General features: G+C 48.7%; 1 protein-coding gene across 2 annotated transcripts in view; it reads right to left on the bottom strand.

Annotated features, from left to right (window-relative positions):
• The window catches only part of Col15a1 (collagen type XV alpha 1 chain), a 93,180-nt gene extending 67,476 nt beyond the window's left edge, over positions 1-25,704 (bottom strand). For both annotated transcript variants that reach the window (XM_042698125.1, XM_042698131.1), the window contains exons 1-2: positions 25,489-25,704; positions 25,316-25,404 (exon numbers count right to left, since the gene is read on the bottom strand). In XM_042698125.1, coding sequence (XP_042554059.1) covers positions 25,316-25,404; positions 25,489-25,499 — 100 coding nt within the window. In that variant the 5' untranslated portion in view covers positions 25,500-25,704. The remainder of the gene's footprint in view (positions 1-25,315; positions 25,405-25,488) is intronic.
• Between the last annotated feature and the right edge of the window lie 389 nt (positions 25,705-26,093).

Below are 26,093 nucleotides of genomic sequence, written 5' to 3'. Positions count from 1 at the left end.
CCCCTAGTGGCCTCATGGGGACCTGTGCCTCCTTCCCACCAGAGCTGAGGGGCCTGGCTAGTGCCTGAGGCAGAGAGAGACCAGGACCCTAACAACAGAGCCATGGGCAAAGATCTGTAAGGACCCAAGAGGTCTGAGGTCATACAATGAGCCACAGCTAGACCAAGCCTAGAACCCAGACACCTGGCTCCACTGTTCATCCCTACACCTGGGAGGCCAAAGGTGACCCTCCCTATGTCTCTCCCATTCCCACCCATGCCTAGAAAGACCAACAGCACCCTTTAATCTGCTCCACACTGTGTCCAGGGCCCAGGATCCAGAGGAGCCTATGGGGGCTATAGCTTGGGGCTGGAGCCACAAGCCAAGGATGTAGAGAAGATGGGATGACTATTCGAACCCCAACCGGCCTCTCTGGCTTGGAATTCCCTGTACTTAGCCCCAGGAAGTTAAGTGCTCACCAAAGCACTCAGCTGCCCAAGTGCTGGGGGAGTTCCACAGGACCCCAGTGTCCTTCCTCCTTGCCCCCTTCCCAGGCCATTCTTTCTGAGCACAGAACTTCCTGTACCTTCTCTGGCCTGTTCTTTGCTTCTCTTCAGGATACCCCTCCCCAGAGGTACCCCGAGTACTCATGTGTGCCAACATCAGATTTCCTATGGGTGTCTCTCTCACCTCCCTGGAGAAACGGGAAGCTGGGAGTTCAAATAGCACCAGACTCTACAGAAAGAATGTCACGTGCCCAATGGATATCATGGAAGGATATCTATTTCTGCCGGGCTAGAGAGCTCACACCACTCACCCAGTGACCTTGATCATGGCAGTCTTTGGGGGTTCTTCCTCATGTTGAATGGAACCATATCTCCCTGTGACGCTCTGATCTCTGGAGACCACACAAGTTGGCTACCACATCGGCACTATGACTTATTAGATGTCCCACAAGGTGCTGTTCAGGGCTAGCCTATGAGGCAGACTCCGTGGCCAACTCAGCATAAAGTCTTAGCTATCCCCTTGCTTCTCCAGGTCTAATCTGCTACAACATCTACAAGAACAGAATCAGGAACTACATGTTTCCCCAAGGCCTTAGCTCAATCTGAGGGCATCCAATCCCTCATCCTCTACATCTGTGTCCAGGTTTCCTAGCCACCCTTGACTGCCACTTCCGTTAGGCCACAGCCTTCAGGCCTGGAAGAACTGTCTCCTACAGGGACCAGGACAAACCCAGCCCTCCCCTCAGACTTCCTGGTCTCTGGACAGCACACCTTGGCCAGGGCCATTGAACACCTTACCCAGGGAAATGTTACAGCTCTGCCTGTGAGGAAACAATCTCACTCAGGCTGGAGGCTCCAGGGGTCTGGGGCCTTACCTGACTCCCTTCCTGAAGCCATGAACAGCCCACTTCATGCCACCCAGCCTCCGTCTACACCCAGCAAAGAGCAAGAGGTTCTTAGAAAAACCGACCACCCAAAGCATTTCTTAGAAGAAGAACTGTTTCCCTGCCAAGGACAAAATCCTGAACCAACTTAGAAAGGAGACCTGGCTGAGCAACAATCAAAGACCCCATTTTTCTGAATTACAGAAGAGCATTTTTCTACATGTAAACTTAGAACGCCTCCTTCCCCTTTCCGGTTTTCATATATAGCAAAGGAATTTCCATGTTCAATGAAGTTACTGTGTAAGCACTCCCTCAAGCTCACTCTCTCTTCTCCCACTTTTACTCTCTCGAGTTCTCTCTTAGTTTTCTCTATAGTTCTCTCTTCTCTGTGTCTCTCTCTCTCTCTCTTTCCCTCCTTCTCTGTCTCTGTCTCTCTCTTTCTATCTCTCCTTTCCTCTCTCCCCCTCTAAGAAACCAGTGATTAGAAGGGAGGCAGCACTGGAATGCACGGGACAAAGTCCCTACCTGTCTAGCACCCTGTCTAGTTTCCAAAGCACAGAGCCTCCTCTCACCTGTTCTACCAGAAGGGAAGCAAGACATGGAACATACTCTCCTTTAGCAGAGGAGACAATCAAGCCCCAGAAAGAGGACCCAAAGCCCCACTTAGATTCCTAGCCCAGCCACTGGCATTGAGCCTACTTTCTCATGGCTCTCCTTGGTCACTGCCCCTACCCCTCCACCTGGACCCTTCCATGTCCTCTCACAGGATGCCAAGGGGGCTCCCTGGGTGTGGACTGTGCCAGCTCATCTCTCAGTGCTCAGCGCAGGGCCCTGGCAAAGGTGATCTGTGACTGCCTCAAATGATAAGACACAACACTGCCTCTGGCACTTCTCAAAGTTAGGCACGCCTGACTCTATGAGGTAGATGATCCGCGAATCCCCAGATCCCAGGTTAGACAGGTAAGGCCTGGAGAAGTGAGACTAAGGTTCCGAGGCCTTGAGGTAAATGCATGACTGGAGCTGGGATTCCCACAGGAGTGGCAGGATGGTGTGGTAGAAAGGGCCCTAGCCATATATCACACCTGCGCCTCCTGCCTGGCTCCTTGGAAGCAGACTCTTCTAGCATATAGCCTGGTTGGGTCTGACACCCTTGCTCCAGTTGACAGCCACAGGTAAGAGTTGGCTGGCTGTACTTTTGGCATCAGACTGATCTGGATTGAGTAATCAGTCTGTTCCTACCTGGCTGGGTGACCTTAGACAGACTGCTTTGCCTCTCTGGGCTGGAAACTGTGCCTTGGGACAGCCAGTGACCCAGGATCACGGGACCATCACGAGGAGCGTGGCCAGGATTGGGTCTGGCACAATCCAGCACTTGGTACAGTGGGAGTCCTAGCAAACTTGGCCAGGGGCTAACATGGGGCGGGGCACTCCTGACTCCCCATACACAGACGCCCAGTTCAGCCTCACAAACACCAGCCATCTGGGAACCATTACATACATCCTAATTGGATCAATCAGGCCAGAGAGAAGAGCACTGTGGGGTTCTTCCTGCAGAGAATGGGGTATAACCCTCTTGTTCTGTGACCTGAGACTGTCTGCTAGCACCCCTCACACTCCTGCACACACACACACACACACACACACACACATGCACACACACACCTGTGCACACATATACTAGCCCCTCAGTCCTGGCAGAGATCAACCTCAGTACAAGAGCTGGATCTTAAGTGTCAGGAAGTGTCTTGCTGCTTTGCCACCATGACAGCCCTTTAGCCTTCCCTTTACCCCACTGTTCCAGGCCCTGTGGACGCCATCAACCCAGAGAGCACACGGATGAGGCAGCACAGGGAAGACCAGCAGGTGTGGGCAGGTGTGAGCCTCCATGGGCGACAGGGAGGAGATTGCTATCAACGGTTCTCATGGGGTCGGCCTTTCCTTTTCCATTTAAGGAACAAAGACTCTTTGAGAGGGAGAAGGGCCTGGAAGCCTGAGGATGACATCAACTACAGTGAGTCACTTCACAGCCCGGCCCTGCCTGCCAGGCAGCTCTGGAGGGCTTAGCTCCCGGCTCTGCCAGATAACAGCATGGTAAAAGTACCTGTAGGAGCCAGGAAGGAAGCAGGCAGAGGTCTGTGGGGACCTCCAGGCTCAGCATCTGAAGGGGGCACAGACCCTTTGCTTGATGTAGACATTGGGACCTAGGGTTTGCATGACCAATGTCAGGACAGGGATAGGAAAGGAGGGCACAGGGAAAGCCAATGCGGGGAGAAGCCAGCCTCTCCGTGGTCTAAGACATACATGCAACACACAGATTTACACGCGTGTCCATATTCACAGACGTACAATCACACAGACTCCTCATAAATGCATGGTACACTCTCCAATGTTCATACCAATCCCACACTCTCACGTGCAGATTCACACCTTTACTCACACAAACCAATCAACACACTCACACAACACAGCCACCTGGGACCGTGTGGTCACCATGCATGAAGCCTGCCAGACTGCTCTCTCAAAACATGATGCCAGCAAGAGCAAATAAATAAATACAAACATCAGACATCTGGCACTTTCCCTGAGCCTGGTATAGGTAGGTGCTCAGTAAATGCCTCTTTCATAAGTGTGCAAATGAGAACACAATACAGTCACATGTTCTGAGCCTGTACTCTGTCCTGGGCAAGTTCCCTCATATAGCAGGAGGAAATGGAGGCACGGAGGAGTTAAATAATTTTCCCAGCTTTTAGATCCTAGAACTGATGATCTTAAACACTCAGGTATCCAATGCAAAGCACAGAGCCTTCCTCTGCATGAATGTCACTTGAACCTGTGGCTGCCCCCTCCAGGAGGTATGCCTTGATGGGGCCGGCCTCCAGACCCTTTGGCCTCTCTATTCCATGGCTTTGACTATATGCATCACCATCATCCATCTCTCCTCCCATTGCCTGGTGCCAGGGAGGAGCTGAGCTCCACGGACCTCAAGAGGCAGCCTCTCTCTTCTGGGCTGCTGCTTCTGATGAGATCTGAGAGGATGGGAGACTCTAGTCCTGCAGTCACTGAGTGGCCACTATTCTTACCCTGACTGACAAAGTTTTGTTTTTGTTTTTGTTTTTTTTTTTCCAGAACTTGATGACAGGTCTTTGAGCTACCTGGGATTATAGAGAATGATTCAGTCAGCTCTGGATCCAAACCCTGTTTCCACCTTTGAAAGCTGTGCACCTTTGACGAAGATACTAAGCTTCCCTGAACTTCCAGTTCTGTATCTGTAACAGAGGAATAGCACCACCTGCTTCAGGGTAGAATTCTGAGAATGACCTAAGACACTTCGACCAGCAAACAGAGGGTCTGGCAGAAGCATACATTGACTAAACCAGAGCAGACACTGTTACCATTGCCATAAATTACTTTAGCTTTCTTTTTTTTTTCTCTCCCTGCAAGTACTGTCTAGAATTACTATGAAAGGTGGCTCTGAACTACCTTTTCTCCTCCGGGCCTCAGTTTTCTTAACTACCAAGGGGGTAACAGAACTTCTTCCCTAGGTGGCAGTGACAGGGACTCAAGCCCCGCAGCCCGGGGCTAGGGCTGGGGCTAGGCGGGGTGTTCTTATGACTTGTGATAGTTGAGCATGCTGACCTGCCACTCAGCCTGGACATGGATTGTCTTGAGTAACACAAGGCTGAGCAGCAGAGCTGGAGCCTGGGAATCAGCATCCATCCCCCCACCTCCTCCAGTGTCTCTCAGACAAGAAGCCAAGTACCTGACACCTTGGCAGCACAACTCAATAGTAACAGCCCTAGAGTAGACTCAATGGTGACCCCAGAAAGAAATGTCTGCATCCTCATTGCCAGAGGCTGTAAATATTTCCTTATTTGGAAAGTCTCTGCAGATAGAAACAAAACATTTTAAAGAGATTCTCCTCATAAGACATGCCCAGGGCTTTGACAGAGGAGAGGAGAAGACACACGATCCCAGAGGCACAGATTGAAGTGATGTAGCCACCAGAAGTGGGGAGAGGCAAGGGCTGCTGTCTCCCCTCGAGCCCAGGAGGAGGAATGGTCCCTGCAACACCTTGATTTCTGATCTCTAGCCCAAGAATAAAGTCCTACTGTTTTAAGCCCCTTGGTGCATGGCCTTTTGTTATAGCAGTCCCTGCAAACTCATGCATTTCCTGAATGCTCTATAGGAGCCATCTGGGTTGGGTCATTCAATACTCACAATAGCCTAGTGAGGAAGGTGTTACAGTGATCTGTGATGAGGAGATGGAAGTGTAGAGGATTTGGTCACACACTTAGAAAGTGGCAGAAGTATTGTCTGGGCCCTGACAGCTTGGGTTCAAACCCCACAGCCCATCTGCTTAATCATGGCGCTAGTGGGTCTCAGAAGTCAGGGCTTGGAACAGCAGCAGCAGCAGCAGCAGCAGCAGCAGCACCAGCACCAGCACCAGCAACAGCATCCACTCACCTTAATACATTGAGAACTCTGGGGTGGGACCCCATGCCATGTTTAACAGGATCTGACACACAGTTGAGTTTATGGCCCACTCTACTGCTGAGGCTATGGTGTATCTGATCCCCAATCATGGGGAAGCACAGAGCAGGAGATAGGAGCAGGAGGCCAGCAATGAAGCATTCCTGGAAAGGACCAGAGACCCAGGCACAAGGACGCAAGGGTAGACCTCCAGCCACTGCTACCAGGAAACAAGTCCAGGGAAGTCCAGAAATCCAAATGGAAGCTGGAAGTGACTTCCTAGCCAGGCTGATGGGAGACTGAGGCCCCAGGTGACAAGATCCCATGGATAGGGAACAGCAGTGCCTGGGGCTTTGTGGCCCCCATCGAGGGGAAGCAGGCAGCCTATAGGAAGCCTGTCCAAGGCCATCCCTGGAAGTAAATGGGAGGCAGAAAGGTTGGGAGCTGTAGCTGGTAGGCCTGGGCATGTTGGAGAAGGGGTCTGTGGCTGGAAGATGTTTATGGATCCTCTTGTGCCAACCCCAAGGAAGGTCCACACAGAGCAGAGAAGTCTTTCATCTTCTGGAAGGGCCTGCAGGATCTATTTTCTTGGCTCTCTCCAATCTGAAGAATTCAGTGGAGACCACTCCACAGGATTTCTTCCCATCCACAAGGGAGTTACACCAGCTCCCCAAGGAATAACTCCACCCCCCTAATTCCCAGGTTACACAGAAAGCCGTGATTTCTCACTGTTCTCTGAATCTCTGAACATTTGCCTGAATTTCCCACTGGCCTGCAAGCCCTATTGTACACAGGTAGCCTGTTCTGTTACACATCTCCAACACCCATCTTTATCCCACCTCCTGAACATGAATGGGGCCTTGCCCAGGGATTGCTGAAAGTAGAGCTTTCAATGAATGAATGAATGCACATGTGAGTAAATGAATGAGCTTAACGGGTTCTGTATAAGACTGAGTGCATGCCCATCTGATACAACCTGTTTACTATCATCCATCATAAAGAACTGCCATGACTCCAGTTTCTGCGGAGGTAGAGGCAGGAGGAACATAGTCTGAGGCCAGACCAAGGAAAAAGTAAGAAGCTATCTTAAAAATAAGCCCTGTATGGTGGTTCATGCCTGTCAACCTACCTATTCAAAAGGTGGAGGAAGGAGGATCAGGTTATGATCCTATCCACTTTTGCCAGCCTGAAAAAGTGAAAGATCCCATGTGAAAAATACATCAAAAGAAGAAAGACTGGGGACATGATAGAACACCTGCCTAGAAAGTTCAACACCCTGTGTTCAATCCTTGGCCCTGCAAAATACATTTTTAAAAACGAGTTCTCATGAGGACTAATCACTGTCCTTGTAATCCCACCAGAACCATTCAGCTTAATGTGGACTTCACACTTGTCACGGCATATATCCATTAATATAATATTGGCAGCCACAGAGAGCTCTGGATTGACTCTTCAGAGGGATAACCCCACCCTGCTGACAGAGCACGAGAGATTAGAATTTGCAACCTTCTGCAAAATGGCTGCCCTTGGCTCTTATCCACCTCTAAGTGGGGAGAGCATCGCTAAGGCATACTGGATTCTCAGACTTCAGACAGAATTCCAGCCGCCTCCACCTTCCTCTCCTTGAAATAAGGGCCTGGGAGGGGCATGTAAATAACAGATGCTTCCTTGCTCTGTGACAGACTGTTGCAGTCTGAGGTTTGGCTGGAGGCCCCAGTGAGGCTGCTCATGGCCCATCTGGGTATTAAAGCATCATGCAGAACCAGTAGGCAAGATCAGCTGGGTTGGGCAGTGGTCCAGCACTTACAAGCAAAATAGTGAGATCCCTGGGTTTCCCTCCCACAGGAGGGCCCCACCTCCATGGGGGATGGGCAGTGGGAGGGGCATGGAGTGATAGGAGGGGCTTGAGAAAGTATTGTGCTTCTAGAGCTTTCTCTCTGAGTCTCACTAACTCCCCCTATTAAAAAAAAAAAAAGCACTTCCTGGGGCATTTTTTTTCAACTTCTCTAGCATAGTTGATGCTGCTGATCAAGATATATGTAAAATGCTGTTGGCCACAGCTGACTCATGACAATCCTAACTGTCATGATTCTAATCCCTGGGGACACAGCCACAGGGGACACTGTACCTCAGAAGAGGCAGAAGTGGACCTCCCCATCATTCACTCCGTTCTGGCCCAAGCCAGGCCCTGCCCACAACCAACATATGTGATGCGACCTTATCAGGACTTGGTCTAGGCTGGACTCTGGGACAGAAAGAGGACCAAGAATTTGCTCCCCAACTAGTTCGCAGACTAGTAGAGAGGATCGGATGTTGAAACACTGACAGTCTAAATGCAGGCAGCTTGAGCTTGAAGCTATGAAGAAAAGACAGACAAATATCTGAGAGCTCCAGGTTCTGGGAAGAGTTTGCAGAAAGCCACAGGTAGGAAAGCTAGGGACACATGGAGTCCAGAAATGGGAGAAATGGCATCTTTAAAGAACTGCCATCCTTACAGCAGAAATTATGGGTCCAGATAACTGGGGATTAAAATGCAACACTCAACTGGGCACTGGTGGTTCACATTTGTAATCCTGTAATCTCAGGAGGCTGAGAGCTAAGGATCATTGTTCAAAGCCAGCCTGGGCAGAAAAGCCTATGAGAGACTTTGGTTTTCCTTTTTTTGTTGTTGTTGCTGTTGCTTTTTGGTTGGTTGTGGGGCTTGAACTCTGGACTTGGGGCGCTGTCCCTGTGCTCTTCAGCTCAAGGCAAGCGCTCTACCACTTGAGCCACAGAGCCACTTCCCTATGAGAGACTTTAATCTCCAATTAACCACCAAAAAGCTATACATGGAGCTGTATTTCAAGTGGTAGAGTACCATCCTTGAGCGAAAAAACCAAGTGAGACTATAAGGCCTAGAGTTCAGGTCCAAGTACAGGGAAGAAGGGAAAAGGGAGAAGGTAGAAGGGAGAAAGGAGAAGGGAAAGGAAAGAAAAGCAACACTAGCCACAGGCTGAGCTCTGAGATATGCACCTCCATGCATGAAAGCATTTCAGCTCAGGGGTGTCTGTGGTACCCTAGTTTTTTTCAGATGAATACACTGGCCACACCCACGCATGACCCTTATGACCTTGAAGATAGAGGCCACTGACTGGCTGGTGATTGGGACAGCTGGGACTACCCACTTGATTGGGAGACATGCACGTCTGGCCCAGGAGACTAGGTTGCAGGTGACAGGTAGAATGGCGCCTTAGAGGGCTTCTGAGGAAGGATCCAGCTGACCATTTTAGGAGGAATAATTCCTTCTCCCCTAGCTGCCACCCTGGCTGCCACCCTGGCAGTCAGGCCCCTTCCCTTCCCTTGCCAAGAAGACGGTAGGACTGGGCGACCTGGAATGTGGAGTGCAGGCGGGAGTTTGGCAGCTGCTGGCGACTCCCTTGCCTGCAGTCTCTCAGCCCTTGGCATGTAGGCCCTGGGCAAAATCAAGCTGCCTGGGAACCGCCCGAGGCATCCCCACAGATGCACTTGTGTGAATCCAGGCAAGGCAAGCAGAGGCGGGAGCAGAATGAGCTCATGGCTTCGGCAGGCACTGTGAAATCGCGCCTACGCTGACCAAGATGGAGGAAGAATTGGGGGTCACTGTCAGAGCCGAGAACCTCAGAAAACACCAGGTCCAATGGGCCCAAGATGAGAAAACAGAGGCTCCTACAGCATGTGGTACTACCAAGAACCCAGGCCACACCCACACATGACCCTCATGATCTTGAAGGTCATCTACCTGGGCCTGTGGCAGTCACGTATGGGAGAGAGCCTCACAAAGGAGGTACCAATGGCTAGAAGAAGTGCATCTTGAAGCTGTATCAGGAGCCTGCACTCCACACATTGCTGTTGAGTAGGAAAAATAAACAACCTATAAAAAAAAATCTTTCTTACAGTTCTTATCAAACACTCTACATCCCTCTACAAATTTGCTGGCTTTCATTATGCAAAGAGACCGGCTCTCTGCAGGATGCTGGAGCCCCCATTTGGCTCGGACATGAGATTCGAGTTGAAGGGAACAACCAGAACAGATGGTGACCTGAAGTCATATTTTGAAACAGGCTGACTCTTGTTTAATGTAGATGAAAGTACAGCTTGACGGTCTCCAAATGTTTGCTGGAGGAAGAGCCTGTGGCCTCTAGAATAATAACAGGGAATCTGACCTTTGGGATGAGAGCCCAGGAGACAGTGGGTGGAGGGAGGCGGGGACCTGGGAAGCACCAGAGGAAAACCAGCTTCGCTGCCATGATGCAGGAAACAGGACATGGAAATGGCACAAGAAAGATCTTCCATCAGGTTAAGACTGGGCACATTCTTGTTTTTTATGGGGGGGCAGAGGGGGGTTTGGTAATCCTGAGGCTTGAACTCAGGGCCTGTGGGCCGTCCTGAGCTTCTTTTGCTCAAGGCTAGCAAACTACCACTTGAACCATAGCCAGTGCCTCTTCCAACATTTTTGGCAGTTACTTGGAGGTAAGAGTCTCACGGACTTTCCTAACCAGGCTGGCTTTGAACCACAATCCTCAGATCTCAGCTTCCTGAGTAGCTAGGATTACAGGCATGCACCATCAATGTCCAGCCTTGGGCACATTCTTTACCTCTCTGAGCTTACAGGGACATAGAGTAAGCAATACCAAGCACTGAGCACATCCTATTCATTCATTCATTCATTCACCTGGTCATTCACTCACAAATGAGTGCCCATGTGCCCAGCACTGTAGGTGCTGGAGATGTGAGTGAAGGGGACAGACATGGACTACTTCCATGGATCATCTAGCATTGAGCACTTCCTGGATTGGCAGTGGAGCCTGGAGGGAGTGGGGGTTAGCTACTAAATACTGGTGCTTAACCCCCACCCCAATCACAATCTCTGGGGATGAGCTCTGGGCCTCAGTATTTTATACAGCTCTCTAGCAGGGTGCTGTTCAGTCACAGGAGATCCAGCATCACTGGAGTTGTATGCTAACACTTCCTGCTATTCTTTGCTCCTGCCTCACATGGCCTCCTACCATCCCTCTGCCCAGGTGAGGAAATCCAGGCAATTTCTGAGAGTATGACCCAGGCCACAGAGTTGCTAAGCAACAGTACAGGGATCTAACTCATTGGATGACTTCACAGCTCAGCTTTTGCCATCTTCTGCCAGGCCCATGGAGCAGGAGACAAAACAATCAGGCACCTGTGGTGGAGCCACACTTGGGAATTTCAGAGTGCTGCAAAGCAACCACTGCAGAGTTCTACATCCAGTTCTAGAACCACATAATTTTTTTCCTTCTGCCAGTACTGGGACCTAAACTCAGGGACTTGGCACTGTCCCTTAGATTTTTCACTCAAGGTTGGAGCTCTACCACTTGAATCACAGCTCTCTTCTAGCTGGTTAAGTGGAGATAAGACTCTTGTGGACTTTCCTGCATGGGCTGGCTTCAAACCTCGATCTTCAGATCCCAGCCTCTTAAGTAGCTAGGTTACAGGTATTAGCCACCCACATCTGGCCTAGAACCACATGTTTTAACATGTTCCTCTTCTCTCTGGAGCTCCATCTTCCCATCTGTCATTTGACAAAACCCAAACAGATGATCTCCAAAGTCCAGCATCTTCTTCCCTCAGTGGGTTCCAAAGGAAGTAAGATACTGAGAGTTCTGCAGGTCCCATGAGAAGTGAGGCCCAGCCATGCAAGGTGTGTGAATGATGAACTGTCTTGGCCCACAAGTAGCCACTATGCAGCACAGACCACACTGGGTAGGAGGCTGTTCCCAAAGGGCAATTCTTAGAAATCTTGAACAGGACTGACCAGTCTTCTTCATGCATATGCATGAGCAGCATTTTTCACATTCCACCCCGGCTTCCCATGGCAGAGCAGCCACACACACTAATTCCTGGAGAGGTAGACAGATGGGCTTCTTACAGCCATCACCACCCTCTCCTGTCTATGCATTTATTGGGCACCTGCTGGATGGCAGGCACTGGGGATTCAGAGATGAGTCCCTTTCCTCTAGCACAAGAGGGCAATGACCCCTCTCTCAAGGGAGATGTAGCTCACACCTATAATCCTAGTTACTCCGCAGACAGAAATCCAGAGGATTGCCAGCCTGTATAGCAAAGTCTAAGGGACTCCATCTTTAGCAGAAAGCAGTGTTGAAGGTGTGGCTCAAGTGGTAGAAAACCAGTCATGAGCAAGAAAGTGAGAGCTCAAGGCCTTGAGGTTAAAAATAAACAATAAAGCAAAACAAAACAGAAATCAGATCAAATGCAAATAAATAGTCCCACCACACAAGTTAGTAAGCTGTTAATGGAGAAAATGTTGATGCAATAGTTTGAACACCTTTTCCAATAACCCACAGTTTGGAGGATCTCGAATCTCTATATTCGAGATCATCATCATTACTGAAGCACACCATCATCAGAGACAGGACCCCACCACCCCACACCTGAGGGTCCGAATCTAACCAAAAAGAAACTTGGGAATTCCAAAGAGGAACTTGGAAATCGATTGAAAGCCTCCTTGCTTCAAAGCACTTCGAGTTTCCACTCTATCACTTGTGTGTTTGTTTCTTTTCATAATGTAAAAATGTCCTAAGTTATTCCCTAGTGCTGCCTGGGCTCCTCACCCCAACTGACCAACCGCTGAGTAAAATAGATGCTGCAGGAAATAAACAATGGGGCTCTTTGCAAGAGGGCTGTCACACAGCCAAGAACTGCAAGTGAGCAAGCGAGTGAGGGCTGGAGAGGGAAGCAGGTCTCTAAAGGCCATGGCTCAGGCAAAGGGAAGGGAAGGCACCCTCTCATCCACCAGCCTGGTCATTCAAGCCATCACTCCTCCCAAGTTCTCCACCTGGGTGTCCCCCTGGCAAGAACTTTCTGCATTGTATCTGAGATTGTACAATCTTCACAGAAATCCAGAGCTAGAGAAAGAGAGTGAGAAGAGATCAAATCAGAGCTGGGCCACCCCAAAATGGTACCAATAGGGGCCACTTTACCCAGCCGACTCTGGCTGTGTCTCACTGCTTAGGGGAGGTCTTAGGACCTTTCCTCATTTACTCCTTGCCACCAGACAGCTGGTATGGCCTGCAAGCTCTCTGGGTGGCCTAGGGAGAACTAAGGACTCTTGGCACTGGCTCAAGGCTCTCATTCCAGCCCTGTTCCCCTAATACTTGCCGCAAGTCACGAAACTTCCTCTCTCCAGGTCACTCAGATGCACATCCCTTCTGCCATCACCCGGAAGTAATCTCCTCTCTAGGAGTCAGAACCCACAGTCCTATTCTGTATTCCTAGGGTTGGAGTCGCCCTTCAGCCCTGAGCTGTGAGTACCACATGGCATCCCAGGGACCTCTAGCAGGGCCACACAAGAGAAAATGGCTACATAACAGAGACTCCACTTTCTTCCCAGAGACCCCATCCTTACTCTTCCCTCACATGCTCTGAGTCCTCATTGACTGCTTTTTCAATCCTCTCCTCATCCTGCTCCTTCTATCTGGAACATTCCACTTCTTTGCTAATCTACAAGCCCACCTCCTTTCCTGGCTAAATCTATTCAGCCCTTGGATTTCATCTTAAACAGTACAGATGAGAGTGTCCATAGCTCTCCATATTTTTCTTTGAAACAAGGTCTCACTATATAGCCCAGGCTGGCCTTGAATTTATAGTCCTGCTGTCTCAGCATCCCAAGTGCTAGAATTACAGGTATATACTCCTACACCTGGCACCTACAGTTCTTTACAATACTATTTTTAGGGGGATATACGAGTGTGGGGGCTTGAACTCTGGGCCTCTTGCTCTTGCTTAGCCTTTCACTCAAGGCTGATGCCCTGCCACTTGAGCCATATCTCCATTTCTGGCTTTTTGTGCTGGTTAATGGCAGAGAGGAGTCTCTTAGATTTGTCATCCAGGGCTGACTTCAAACAGAGATCCTCAGATCTCAGCCTCCAACTAGCTAGCATTACACATAAGTCACCAGCATACAGCTTCATACTATTAAGGCCCTTAATGAGTGTGAAGTTTTTGTACAAACCTTTATTTCATGCTGTCATCCACCATTGGATGGATGGTAGGCTCCGTGACAGCAGGAACCAAGCCTGCCTTGCTCATCATTTTGTGCCCAGCAAATCATGCATGGCATCACACACAGTAGGCAGTCACACATGTTTATGAAGTAAAAATGTGTGAACAAATGAGTGAATGAAAAACCCACCAGGTTATCACAGGGAGAAAACCCATTTCTATCATGGTTAAGAATTACAATCGAGCCAGGAGCTCAGGGACAGCGCTTAGGCTCTGAGTTCAAGCCCCACAACAACAACAAAAAATTAAAACCTGTAATTAAGTTGAACAGTGGTGGCACACTCTTAATCCTATCTTCTCAGGAGGATGAGATATGAGGATTGTGGGTTGAAGTCAGCCCGGACAAGAAACTTTGTGAGACTCTTATCTCCAAGTAACTGCCAAAAATGCTGGACATGATGCTGTGGTTCAAGTGGACAATGCCAGCCTTGAGCAAAATAACTAAGGAACAGAACCCAAGCTCTGCACGTGTGCATGCATACACTTACACACACACACACACACACACACACACACACACACCCTGCAATTAACTGTATCCCATCCATTCATCCTGCAAAGTCCTTGTCCAGCTGTTTCACCTTTCGCCATTGGATTATGATTGTGTCTCTTCCTGTACTCCAGAGTCAGATTCTAACCTTCAAAGGTAAATGACATTGTCCTGGTCCCCTTTGCCCTTAATGAGATGGAATTGACAATGAATTCAAACCAGGTATAACACAATGCTGAGAGAGGCTACAGCAGTCTCAGGAACAACTTCAGGAACACTGAGATTGAACCTGGGCACCACAGCCATTACCCTTTATTGAGAGTTCACTCAACGCGGACACTGCACTAAAATCTTGAGGTCATTATTACATTTCATTATTAGAAGAAACCTGAGACATTCTTATCCCTAGCCTTACAGATTAAGAGACAGACCTTAAGAGAATTAGGAAGATAGGCAAGGTAATCAAGGAATACACACAGTGTTCAGAACAAGACCATCTGGGCCTGACCACAGCCCCACCAGCCCCCACAGCTCTCCCTCTGGCCTGGCATTCATCATCTGATGGCTGAAGTGTGCCTTCTCATGCCCTTGTTCTGGGGTCAGGACTGGGATCATTCATTCCTAACAAGCTCTGAATGATGCCAGGCTAATGCAGATGGTTCAGGGCCCACAGCTTAAGGAGCAAGTCTATAAAGAGAAAAGGTGAACGATAAGAAGGAAGTATGCATAGTGAACTCAGAGCCCAGTAAGTGGCTCCTCATGGCTGAACCAGCACAGGGAAAGCTGTGGGAGGAGAAGAGGCCTTGGCTCTAGCCGGAGAATGTGGAACTTACTGTGCTGTAATGGAAAGCGTAGATGGGTTTGAATAAGAGACATGACATGCTAGGACGTGCGCTTGCAAAGAGCAGATGTGCTAAAGGTCAGAGATGGGAGGTCCTTCTAGCAGTGAGAAACTGCAATAATCTATCAGAAAGCTTTGACACTGACCTGACCCCAGGTGGGGTCGGGGTGGAAGGGAGAAATGGCATGCTGACATTGCAGAGGCAGAATTCCTATGTCTAAAACAAAGCGATCATTCTCTTAAGGTACTAAAATGTCTCAGGCACCCTGAGCACTTCAGCAACCATGCAGAGACCACAAAAGCTAGAGGCAGATCTAACCTCAAGCATTACTCCAGTCTCAAACAGAACCACCCATAGAAACGGGCTCAGCCACTACTGCTTCCAATCCAGCCACACCGTCTCTGTGGTGAGCCAAGCCTTTCCCTCCCTTTGCAGATTAAGTATCTATGTTGCAGAGAAGAGAAGAGGCCTGGTCACAGCCAGGCTAGGACCAAAAGATCCCGACTCTGATCCTGCATCTCAGAGCAGAGCAAAGGGAAGGCATGCTTTTGAAACAGGGCACCTGTCCACACTTGAAAATATTAAGCAAACAAAACAATCCTGTTTCTTAAAGAGGAGAAGGAGGGAGAGACCTTGAAATGGAGCCATCTACTGTAGACGGTTTAACCTGGAATAAAATTAGAAAATGTGTCACACGGAAAAACTCTGCAGTAAGAAATGGTTTCCCTTTTTTGCTCCTCTCTCCGACTTTTTTTTTTCTAAAGAATGAGTAATTTGGCATTTTAACGAGACAGAGGGGGCCAGCAGCTGTAGTCTCTGTTTAGGACCAAATATACCCAGTTGTTGGTCAGTGTTTTTGGTCCCAACTTTAATGAATGGGCCATCAGAGAGGGTCAAGGCTCAGAACAAGGGAATTGGAGCTGAGTCCTTCTAAGTTAAGTCATTGCCCTCATTTGTCTTGAAGTTCAGCCAGACTGAACTTAGTTATGCTAGAATGTTCTTGGTAATGGTGATTTTATTTTTATTTTTTAAAATGGCAGTATGGGATTTGAACCCAGGGCTTTGTGCTTGCTAAACAAATACTACTCTACCACTTGAACCATACCCCTAACTTTTTTTTTTTACTCTTTAGGTGTTCTTTAAACAAAAAAAAATAAGGTCTTCTGTCCCTCTCACCTCAATGTCAGCCTCAAATCATGATCCTCCTGAGTTCTGCCTCCAAAGCAGCTAAATGTGTATCTCAGTGAATACTGTTACTATCTATGATTTTAGGTTTCATTTGATCTGATCTCTTCATTTCCTAGATAGGGAAACAGAGTCTTGGGGAGGTACAAAAATATGTCCAAGAAATGTCAAAATAGCTTCTAGGCAAGTCTCCACCACCCCCTCCCTGTCACCACAGCTGCTTCCAGCACATGGGACCCCCTTTAGCTGGCAGAACAGCCCTTAGTGGGGGCTCTGAGGATCACGGATGCCACCCTCAGTAGAACAGTGCTTTCCCTGTCCATAGTCCTGTAGTAAATGACCACAGTGGCTCCCACAGTCCTGTACACTGCTGTTGAGCTGCAACTGAGCTCTGGCATTCACAGGAATGTTGTGAGGTTCAGGGGTATTGAACACACACACACCAACACCCACATGATACAAGCATGTAACACACATGTAGAACACACAGTGACACCTATGTAGACATGTAATGCATCTGTACAACACACTGATGCTCATACATGTACACACTTAATATCGATATATACATAAAATATAGTATAGCATATATTATATACTGATACATAAATAGCTATATATCTTGATAATATATTAGATGATATATTTCTATGTAATATATAACAGCCCAAGCACATAGATACTTTTACATATAATTTATACGTGTAAAACACACACACATATACATAGCTGATGTCTGTTTAAAACATAGAAAGTACCATATAATTACAGTACAAATCTCATTTCTGGTATTTTCTAGGCCCACGTGAAGACCTCTAAACATCAGAGCTCTAGCCTGAGAGCAATGATTCTTGGTTCTAGCTCCGGCTCTACTGCCAACTTGTCTCTGGGATCTTGAGCTAGTCACTTCCTCCCTCTGGGCTTCACAGCACCACGACTGTTCTTGGGGATGGAGAAGCAGGCTACGCCAGTTTCATGGAGAGCTCTGTGTCTGCTGCTGTTGGAGCTGCAGGATTCAGGTTCAGTTAGTCATCAGCCAGGACCTGTGCAGCTGTGCACTGGTGAATGGAATGGTAATCGCCTCCAGTCCTGGAAAAGCGTACCTTAATTGTTTCTCATATTTTACCCTCTGTGTATCTGTTCTATCACAGTGGGTGGCTGCCGGGTGAGACCACCATTGAGACTTTGTCATGGTCCAGAATTCATAATGCTGGGTTTTCACTAAGGTCCCCAAAGCCCCTAGCTTTGAATGATTCATTCATGAATGTATTCAACTGCTCATTGTGTCCTTGTGGTGCCATGTCAGAGTCTGGGGAAACATGGATAAACAAAAAGGGTTCCTGCCCTCAAGGAACCCACAGTGATGTGGGAACCAGAAGTAATGAGGCATGAACTTGTCACCAAGGACAGGCTCCATGTTCATCCAAGTTATAGACACAGATAAGGGAGGTAACTGGCCCCAGGTCATTCAAAGGGAAGTAACAGAGCTGAGATTTGAACCCTTTGCCTCTTGTGGATAGGCACTTTTCCCTCCGTGGGACTTATGCCTCGCACCTTTAAAAAGAAGCCACCAGCCTGGATTCATTCCAGTTCTTACAGTTGAACCAGAAACTTTTAACTCCCACTGGTGGCTGAACCTCACCTTGAGTAAGCAAGAGCACTGGCCTCAGTTCCTGTGCAATCCCCAAGGACCTGAGCTCTCACATTACAAGTAAAAAAAAAAATCTTTCTTTTCTTTCCTGACCACAAGGCACATGTGCAGAATGTGTGGGTGAATGGAGGTGAGGGAAAAGGGATTTCCCAGATCTGAGGAGCCATGCAGATGCTAGTTCTTTTGCTGTTACCACTCTCCTGAGATTAGAAAAGCAGCAGCCCTGGGCAAAGACAGGGAAGACAGGTGTTCTTATGTACAGCACTGCCTTGCCAAAGAATGCAGCAAAAGCCTTGGAAATGGGCAGGCACCAGGCCTGACTTGGTGCTGGGAAATATTTGCAGTAATATTCAAATACAGAGCCATGTAAATACTATCATCACCATAGAGTTTATAATAGTGAACAGTTGAAAGCAGCCTAAAGGTCAAAAAGAGGAATGGTTTAATTATGGGACATCCATACAACAAAACCCTCTTTCAATTACAAAGAATATTAAAGAAGAACATTAATGTTCCAAAGGGAGTGTCTAGTTGATTGTCAGGGGGAAAAACAATCAGCAAAATTACAGCTTACAGAATGAACCATTCATATTCTAATATATGTGCATATTGAAGCATGGAAAATAAACTTGGAAGATAGACTGCCAAAAGTGAACAGGGTTTAGCTCTGATTCATAAGATAATCTGTGATCTTTCTAAATTCCTTTTCTCTCTTTTTTTTTTGTCCTAGGCTTTTATAATAATCATGAATTATGTTCATTAATGTTACTTTAAAAAAATATCTTTTAATGGCTTCTTATATCCTCTGTGTCTGCCATCTTCAATAGACACCCACAGCTTCATTCTGGCAGTACCCAGGCTTGCATGGATTGTATGAGATACTCAAGAGAGACTCCTAGGCCAGAACCACCTGTGGCAAACCAGCCTTCACTACTGCTCTGTGAATCCCACCGCCAACTCTTTGGCCCCACCCCCAATTCCTGAGAGGGCAGGCAGTCAGCAAATGCAGCAGAAAGACAGACAACCACAGCTAAAATAGGCCAGACCACTTTAAAGACTTCAACAGAAGCTCTTTGGGGGAGGAAGCTAATTTCAGAAGCCCTCCTGGTCAGGGTGGGGTGGGGTGCAATGGGAAATTGGCCTCATGTGAATAGCTCAGTGATGGAAAAGCAACTCCTACAGAGCCTAAAGCTGGCTACTTTCTGCAGGCCAGACTCCAGCCAAGCTCCCCCAAACTGGAAGTAGCTCCCCAATGTCTGGGTCAGGGGACCTGGTTCCTTTAAAACAGATGCCTTCGAAACAGCTTTCTTCTCTGTCCTTGTCACCCATGGCAAGTTAACAACCAGGAGTGAGACTGGACTGGCTTAGGTTGAGTTGAGCTGCGTTAAATTGTATTGAGTTGAGCTGGACTGAGTTGAATTGAGTTAGGTTGAGATGAATAGGATTGGATTCAGTTGGGTTAACTCAGGTTGAATTGAGTCCAGTTTGGTTAAGTTGTATTCAGTTGTGTTATGTTGGACTGAGTTAGTTTAAGTTAGGTTGAATTGGGTTCAGTAGGGTTCAGTTGCGTTGGGTTTGGTTGGGCTGGATTGGGTTGAGTTGACTTGAATTGGACTGAGTAAGGATAACTTAGGTTGAATTGAGTTTTGAGTTGGGTTGGTTTAAGTTGTGTTGAGTTGTGTTGGAGTTGAGTTAGGTTGAGTTTGGGTTAAGTTAGGTTGAGTTGGGTTGAGTTAGGCTGAGTTCTGATGGAGACTGCCCTTCACTCAGTAGGTGACCTGAGTCCCATGCCTGTCTCCTTCCTCAGCTATTACCCAGGAAGAGGTCTGACAGTCTTCCAGCCTCTGCTCTGAATATAGACTACTGCTCTCTCTAGTTGGGGTACATTAAAGAAAAAGGAACTGTGGTCTAATGTGACTCTCTAAACACCCTGACACCACTCAACTCCCCTGAGCTGTACTGACAACAACTCAGGCCCCACACACAACCTGGGGCCTCTATGAGTCTGTGCTTATCCATTTCCCATAATGAATGTTAATGATTTGTACTGCTTTAGCATAAGACTGCCCCTCTCTATTTTTACTTTATTTTGTTTTATATTTCCAGTACTTGGGATTAAACCCAAGGCCTCATACTTGCTAGGTGCACACTCAACCATATGAGCAATGTCCCCAAGCCATTTTGTTTGTATAGGTTTTTGAGACAGGGTCTTGCTAACTTTGCCTGGAATATTGCCTCTTTTTTTAGAAGTCTCACTTACCCTTTACTACTAGTATACTCCTAGTGTCCAATCATTATCATGAGGAGATTATCTGATAAACCATTTCTATGGAAGAACACAGGGCTTATAAGAAGAGACTGGGGTGACTACCTTTACCAGACTTCAAAACATATCACAAAACAAAAATTACCAAAATTACATGGAACCAAGCACCTATACACATACATGTACCTATGTACAGGAACAAGAAAGCAATTTGTAGTATAGAAACTACAAAACTAAATGTATATCAGTAAGAAAAAAACGTATACTCGCACATAACCATGATGAGCCACACAATAAGGTGGCACTAACTCACATACTAATGAGTACTTTGAGGAATTCTGGGTCCCACCTGGGAATATATTTCACAAGAAGATAGTTGAAGGGAAAACAAGTAAGTCATGCCTTATCAGCCCTTTAATCAAAATCAGTTACTTAAAGTAAGGCAACCATAGGTGCCCTGGGAGACTTGTGCAACAGACGTTTATCTTCTGCAACAGCAGGAATTCTGGTGACATTGTAATGTCACCAGGGAGAGGTAGGATGATGCCATTCATCAGCTCCATCTTGGGTGGGAGAGGGACCCAAGGGTTGCGGGATAACACATGTCAAGATAATGAGAGAGGGTGGGCCGCTGCCCTTGGGGCATGATGGGTGTTGGGTGAAAAGAGCTTGGAGAAAACTGTGTTGCAATTGTCTGTGGCTTCGCCATTCAGCTTGTGAACTATGAGCCCCTTGGGCAAATGTGAGTCCAGCTCCTTCCTGTCCCACACCAGCGTACAGCCTTGCAGAATCAGTGGTTCATCTACCTTTGTGAAACTAAACTATGTGGAGTAATTAAACCTTGAGCTAGGTAACCCTATTCATTTCCTAATGTTTTAAACCAGAAGGAATAGAGACATGAATGAATCTTGCCTCTTTGCATAAACACTGAGGTTTAGAAAGGGAAAGTGAGCCTATCTCACTTCACAGCAGAATCAGTGATGAAACCCTGGTTTCTCCAAGTTTGATTTGGGTTGGGGGTGGGGGCAGGAGGGTAGATGCTAGGAAGCTCACCAAGATGCACCCTTCACAGATGCAGTATCCACAATGTACCCTATGCCTGTGCTCCACACTTATCACAAGGGGCATAGAAGTACAGATGGACCTTGCTCTTCTAGCTGGAACTCAGGACCCATTTCCCCTGGGAAACAGCGCCCTCTGGGGTGGGTAGCTGGTGGGCTGAAGAGGTGTTGGCCTATACTAGTAGGCCCATCCCACATGGAGCCCAGATACCCTGTGAAAGTACATGATTTGGAGTTTGGGTTGTTTTCTTTGTTTTTGTTTTTGTTTTTCTGGTCTGGGGCTCAAACTCTGAGGCTGGGCGCTTTCCCTGAGCTCCTTTTGCTCAAGGGTAGCACCCGAGCCACAGCTTCAATTCCCACTTTTTCTGCGATTAATTGGAGGTAAGAGTCTCATAACTTTCCCACCCAGGCTAGGTTTGAACTGCAATCCTTAGATCTCAGTCTCCTGAGTAGCTAGGATTACTGATGCGAGCTATTGGCACCCAGTCATGCTTTTGTTTTTACAAATGGCTTCAATGAGGTAAGTATGCATTGGATGACATTCAACATTGATGAGAACAGTTAAATAAGTTTCGATGGGGTTATAAGTTGCATGGTTACCACCTCAGCCGACTTTTAGAACAGTTTCCAGAAAGTTCTCATGCCCATTTGCATGACTCCCTGCTTCTGTCCTTGACCTGGGAAGTCTTCCCATACTTGTGATAATCTATCCGTGGGATAATATAGCCCATGGCTTGTTGTAATAGGCTCTCTGCATGTCTGGCCTCTTTCAGCTAGCTTAGTGCATTTAAGGCTTATCTATATTGTAGAAGAACTCTGTGCCTCAAGTCATTGTTTGCTGCTGAATAGCATCTCATGGAAAGGATATACCTTGCGTTCGGCATTGATGGACTGTTTGCTTTCATCTTGGCACATTCTGAATAATGCTGCTATGAACATTCACATACAGGTTGGGTGTAGGCATAGGCTTTTCTTTCTCATGGGTAGATATTTAGGAGTAAAATCACAAGGTGGTAGGATAAGTATGTCTCACTTTTTAAGAAATTGCCAAACTGGTAAAAAACAAAACAAAACACAAGAATGGCTAGGTGTAGTGGCTCATACCTGAGATTCTAGCTACTCAGGAGGCACAAATTGGGTTTAAGGCCAGACCCCCACCTCTACCCCCCCAAACTGTGACTCCCATCTTGATGAACAAGTTGGGCATGGTGGCTTGTTCTGTCACCCTAACTATGCAAGAGGCATAAATAGGAGATAGTAATCTGAGGCTGGGCCTCGGCAAAAAGCACAAGTCTGTATCCAAGAAAATTAAGCAAAAGAGCTGGAGGTGTGGTTCAAATGGTACAAATCCCAGTATGAGGGGGAGGAGGGGGGACCACACCTCCATAGCAGCCCACATACAAACCCACTTTCAGAAACCACCTGCTTATGGGTTTAGCACGGGTGGCCTCTGGGAGAAAGTCTTGGAATCAATGGACACATAAAGGTATCCTGGGTCTACTTAGGAACAATTGTGTGGCTTTAGGCAAATTCTGTGCCTCTCTGAGGCTCCTCTGTAAGATAAAGTCAAACTCCAGCTTCCCATCGACGCTGGGAGGTGGCTGCAGTGACTTGGTGGAGGCTGAGTGTTTTGTAGACTACACCAGGCCACAAAGAGAGGTGGGGAGCGGGGAGCTGGCTCCTGCTACAATTGTGCAATTGTGACCCTCCAGTCATGGGACTCATTACAGACTGCGGGGCCTGTAACGCCTTCTCTACCTCTGAAGCTGGTTAATAGCATGGTTATTAGCAAGAGTGCTAGAGTTCAGACTACCCAGTTCAAATCCTCCCTTAGACACTTAGCAGGCTTGGCTTAACATCCAGTCTGTTCATCTGAAGATCAGACCAAATAGCAATTCTCAATGCTAGGCTCTGAGCTCTGCAAGGATTCGATGAATGAATACACAGTGTTTTATGGGAGTTAGCCATATTAAACTGCATGCAGAAGGTGGGTAGTTCATATTACAGGAGCTCGCTTCTGGTCTCAAAGGGGCCCTTGAATGTTGTCAGTTGTAAACAGCCCTCCTATGTGTGTGGGGGGGAGGGGGCTTCTGGCCCCCAGCTTTATATAGGTTGGAGCAGGACTTCCTCTGTGCTTGAAACAATAGCCCTGACCTGACTTCAGGGGACCAAGTTATGGACCTAGGAGAAGAAAGAAGCAAGAAGAAGAAAGAAAGAAGAAGAGAAGAAGGAAGTTTCCTTTCCAGAAACTTAGAAAGTGGTCAGTATGGCAGGAAAGTTCTCCAAAGACCACAGAGCCCAAAGCTGCCCTCAGCGGCTGAGCTGGCAGTGCCCTATGTCACATGGGAAATTGCAGCATTCTGACAAGGCCTATGATGCCGAGAAGCCAAAACTGTGTTCCAACTGGCCTTTGATCTCCAAGAAATGCCAATCTGATGCCTTAGCAGGAAAAGCAATCATAGCACTTGGGGCTCACGCCCTAGGAGACCATTCTGAAGCTGCCCTGGGCTTCTTCTGGTGCACAAGGAGTTTACTGAGGCCACACACAGAGCCCCCAGCTTCCTTCAGGGGGCCAGTCTTCCCACTCCCTTATTCTACTTCAGACTGAACACATCATCTAAAACCACACAACATCAGAGGAGACTTATCAGGCAGACAGCCTGGCCCGGCTGCTAAGGTGTCTAGAGAAATGACTGAACAAGAACAGGAGCCTGGAGTCCTGGGTTCAAATCTTGACTTTCCAACGAGCCTTTCTCAACTTCAGCTTTGGAAAACTCTTGCTTTGTTTCCCAACACTCAGGTTACAACACAGATCACAGGATCATTTTGTGCCTAGTTAGCAAGTGCCAGCATATTATTTCTAATTCTTCCTTTAATGCTCCGTGTCCCTAGGATGTAAAGTGGCTTAAAGACTCCCAGTGCTCAGATGAATAAACTGAGGTGGAGAGGTGAAATCCATTTCCAAGCTCGTCCCGTGGAGACATCTATGCAGGCCACCTGACCCTAACCAACACCTGTGTAACTCAAGCTCCACGTGGGTGTGCAAACATGTGCAAGCATGCCTGCACACCATTCCTGGGGCTAGAGGCACTGTTTCTTAGCTTTTGGTTGTTGTTGTTCAAGGCTAGTGCTCTACCACTAAATACTATACTCCACTTCCAGCTTTTGGTTGTTAATTGGTGATAAGAGTCTGAAGGACTTTTCTGCCCCAGCTGACTTCAAATCCTGATTCTCAAAGCTCAGCCTCTTCAGTAGCTAGGATGATCAAATTCTATCATTTCAATCTCAGCTGAGTCCTGATATGGAAACTGAGAGCCAGAAAACAAAATGAACCGTCTGTCTAGCTTGGAGCCCAATGCTCTTTCCAGCCATGGCTCAGGGGGAATGGGACCACCTTAGGTAACTCAGAGCTAAGGTGAGCAAGCGTGAGATCCATTCTATTATTTCTTCGCAGCCAAGGCCCAAGGTATCCCTCCTGGTGGACAGGCTTCCCACGTGGGTACCGGGATGCATTCGCCCTGCCTCGCCTGTGCCAGCGCCCCGCACACCTGAGCGCCGCACACCTGGGCGCCGCGCGCTTAGGCTGTCGCCTCTAGCCCGGTCACTGAGCTTCCCGAGTCTCTCTGTGCGCAAGATTAGAGTAGCTGCACCCAGTTCGGCCACCCCAGATACCCAGATCGCACTCTTCCACCCCGGCTGCCCCAGGACCCTGGTTCCTGGCCAGGACGGCACACCGCAGGGAGGCACGAGGGCAGGACCGCCCGAGAGCGCACCGAGCGGCCGGGACTCCCTTTTATGTCCAGGAATGAGCCGAAAGCGCGCTGCCGCTGCGCCCGTCCTGCATCCCCACCCCCACCCCCATCCCCGGGCTCGGGGGCCCGCGAGTGGCACCCTCGGACCGGATCGCCTACCTGCCGAGGCGCGTGTCCGGGTGAGAGTGGACAGGAGCGCGGAGACGGAGAGCAGCGGCCACAGTAGGCGCCAGCACTGCGCGTTCCTCCTGCAAGAAGTGGTGGAGAGAAGGTTGAGACGGCGGCGGCGCGGGCGGGCGGAGGGGCGGAGGGCGCCGCGACGCGGGTCCTACCTGGGTGCCATCGTGAGGATCTGCAGAGCCCCCCGCCGAGGGCGCGCGGCGGGCCCAGCAAAAGCTCCGGCTCCGCGCCGGACTCGGGGCGCCGCGCTCGCCCTTCCCGCCGGAACAAAGGCGGCTCTGGGCGGTGTGGAGGCAGAGGCAGCGGCAGCGGCAAAGATCCCAGTTCCAGACCCGTGCCCGGAGTCGCCCGCGCCCTGAAACCCGACTCCGCCGCGCCCTGCGCTCCTCCACGCGCGGCGGCGGCGGCGGCGGCGGTTGCAGCGGGAGCCCTCAACGCGCGGGGATCCCCGCCAAGCCGGCCACCTCCCCACGCCCCTTTCCCTCCACCCGGCCTTGTGCTCCACCCTAGACCTCCTTATGTAACCTACGAGGAAAGCCCCGCATCCGCGCGCTCGGGGTGAGCTGTGCACGCCTCCCCCCCGGCCCCACCCAGCCCTCCAGTCTGTCCTGGTGGACAGATCACTCCCCTCTCCTCTCCACAACCACAGTGATTCCCTTACATGATGGAGGAGACCGAAGCTCAGGGATGGAGCGAAGGCCGCACAGCTGGACTCATCTCCGGGCTGCTGTACCTAAGGCAGTTGGATACCCAGGAG

Source organism: Dipodomys spectabilis, unplaced genomic scaffold (assembly GCF_019054845.1).
Source record: "Dipodomys spectabilis isolate Male_0828 unplaced genomic scaffold, ASM1905484v1 ptg000006l, whole genome shotgun sequence".
Lineage (NCBI taxonomy): Eukaryota > Metazoa > Chordata > Mammalia > Rodentia > Heteromyidae > Dipodomys > Dipodomys spectabilis.
This window is presented reverse-complemented; position numbering and strand designations above follow the sequence as displayed.